The 2,501-nt window shown below is 56.9% G+C and overlaps 1 protein-coding gene across 1 annotated transcript; it reads left to right on the top strand.

Annotated features, from left to right (window-relative positions):
• Positions 1-140: 140 nt before the first annotated feature.
• On the top strand, positions 141-2,476 carry LOC104621321 (synaptotagmin-2-like; the record flags this gene model as incomplete). The annotated part of the gene is made up of 7 exons (XM_010287775.1): positions 141-298; positions 426-521; positions 750-917; positions 1,135-1,302; positions 1,483-1,600; positions 2,017-2,150; positions 2,243-2,476. Coding segments are annotated over 7 exons (1,076 nt in total), but the record flags the coding sequence as incomplete, so codon positions are not given.
• Positions 2,477-2,501: the final 25 nt, after the last annotated feature.

The following is a 2,501-nucleotide window of genomic DNA, read 5'->3' as shown; positions in this document are numbered from 1 at the left end:
GGCCTGTCCAGGGTTATAGTGGCAATTTTGAAAGTACAACTCCTTAATGCTGAAGTACCAGGAAGGGGTTTAAATGCACTCTACGTTTTTGCTTGGTTTTAACTCTCCTGTTTACCTCCACTTCCCAAATGTCACACCAGTACCCAAATGGGCACTCATCGCCGTGGCTGTGGCAGTGGCCATTCTCCTCCTCCTCTTCCTCATCTGCATCATCAGGTGCTGCTGTTGCAAGAAGAAGCCCAAGAAGAAGGAGAGAGTCAGCTTGCACGCCATCAGCAGCTCCACCACAGCCAGCCTCGTGCGTCCTGCTTTCCCCTCTCCCCCACCTCCCTCCTCCCTGAGAGGGCTGCTGCCACACTGCCGGGTCCCCATGGCCAGGGATGTGGCTGAGCACACCCTGAGGGTAGTGATGCTCTCTGCTGCAGGTCCAGCCAGAGATGGAGGACCTGGAGCGGGGTGTGGAGCAGACGGGGCGAGGAAAGCTGCAGTACTCCCTGGAGTACAACTTCCGTGCACAGGAGGTGGGGATGCTCGTGGCTGTGGCACAGCGGGGAAAATGCTTTGCTCTTGCATAGTCCTTCTTTGCTGCCCGCTCTTGCACCTCTCGCCCTGCCTGCAGCCAGCTGGCTCTTATACCCGTGGATGCATGGAGGCATCCTTCCTGCTGCATTTGCTTGCAGAAAATGAGACCCCAGTTGTCTGGCCCCATCCTCCTCCACCGGGTGATCTTGTGCATCTCTCCTTTTAAGCTGAAAGTTGGTGTGAAGCAGGCAGCCGAGCTGAAGGCCATGGACAGCGGAGGCACATCTGATCCATATGTGATTATCTACCTAACATCCGATACAAAGAAGAAGTATGAGACCAAGGTTTACCGCAAGACCCTGAATCCTGTCTTCAATGAGAGCTTCACTTTCCAGGTAGGAAACTGTAGCTGATGGTGTTTTTTTGGTCCCATCAAGAATGTTGCATGGGCACTGCTCTGTGGGCAAAAACCTCTCCAGGCAGGGAGATGCCTTTGCCACCGGGATGGGGAAACATCAGAAAGAAAGACCTGTTATCGCATCTGCCACCCCATCCTGTGGGGCAGAGCTGCCACCGAGGAGTGAGTCTGGGCTTTTGGGTCTTCCCCTGCAGGTACCCCAGGCGGAGGTCCCTGAATCCACGCTGGTGATGCAGATCTACGACTTCAACCGCTTTGCCAAGCATGACATCATCGGCGAGGTCAGGCTGCCCCTGGCCAGCGTCAGCCTGCAGCATGTCATTGAGCAGTGGAGTGACCTGGCAGCGGCCAGTAAAGTGGAGGTTGGCCCTGGCGGGTGGGAAACTCTGCCGGGAGGGACTCACTGTTGCTTCGCTTGCCACCACCCCAAGAAATAGGGCCTTGGGGGCAAGCATGAGGGTGGGGGAGACCCAGGAAACCTGAGGCCAGCATGGTGAGCCAGCTCCTTTGCCTGGTGCTCATCGCTGGCACCTCTCCATCAGGAAGAGCAGCTGGGTGAGATCTGCTTCTCGCTGCGCTACGTCCCCAGCACCAGCAAGCTGACGGTGCTCATCCTGGAAGCCAAGAAGCTGAAGCGGATGGACTCCCATGGGCTCTCAGGTCAGCAGGGGCTGCTCGTGCTCAGATCTCCCTACCCCTGTTCAGGCCGTAACGATGGTACCAAGAGCTGCAAAGCCTCAAAAGCTCTCAGTGCCGAGACCTGCTTCCGGCTGCCACCACCATACCTAGCCCTTGGCTGCTCCCAGCCTTCCATAGCACAAATACTCCAGCTTTGGGCAGAGCTGGAGGTACCTTCCAGGAAGAGATGTCATGGCTGGGAAGCTTGTGGCAGGAGGAGGTAGGGGGAGGTGAGCTCTGGGGTGGCTGGCAAGGGGAAGAGGGGTGGATGCTCAGCAAAAGGAATGACAAGTGGGATGCCGTGCTCTGCTTCCAAATGGCCCAGGGAAGCTGTTTTGTGGCTGAGCTCCTCAATCAAAAATTGTCATTTGTGCCACCCATGTCCTCTCTCTCCTCAGATCCTTTTGTCAAGGTGCATCTCATCCTGAACAGGAAGAAATGGAAGAAGAAGACGACGAGTGTGAAGAAAAACACCTTAAGCCCTTATTTCAACGAGGTGTTTGTTTTTGAGGTGCCTTTCAATCAGATCCAGGTGGGTTTTCCTGAAGCGCCCAGGGTTGAGCGGGTACTTGCTGCAGCGACCCCCCTCCCACTGACCCTTTCTTGTGTCTATCCCCCCCCCAGAACGTGGACGTGGTCATCTCCGTCTGGGATCATGACATAGTGACCAAGAACGAGCCCATTGGCAAACTCTTCCTGGGCTGTCGAGCCACGGGCAACCAGCTGCGGCACTGGTCTGACATGCTGTCCAACCCACGCCGGCCCCTCGCCCAGTGGCACAGCCTGCAGCCCCCGGATGTGGTCGACAAAGCCCTGGGGCTGAAGTCCCACCTCAAGCTGCCCCTGCCCCCCAGATAGCGGGGGTGTCCTCCTCAGCCTTGGG

Source organism: Phaethon lepturus, unplaced genomic scaffold (genome assembly GCF_000687285.1).
Source record: "Phaethon lepturus isolate BGI_N335 unplaced genomic scaffold, ASM68728v1 scaffold24015, whole genome shotgun sequence".
Taxonomy (NCBI): Eukaryota; Metazoa; Chordata; class Aves; order Phaethontiformes; family Phaethontidae; genus Phaethon; species Phaethon lepturus.
Note: the sequence above shows the minus strand (reverse complement) of the source record. Positions and strands in the feature narration are given on the sequence as shown.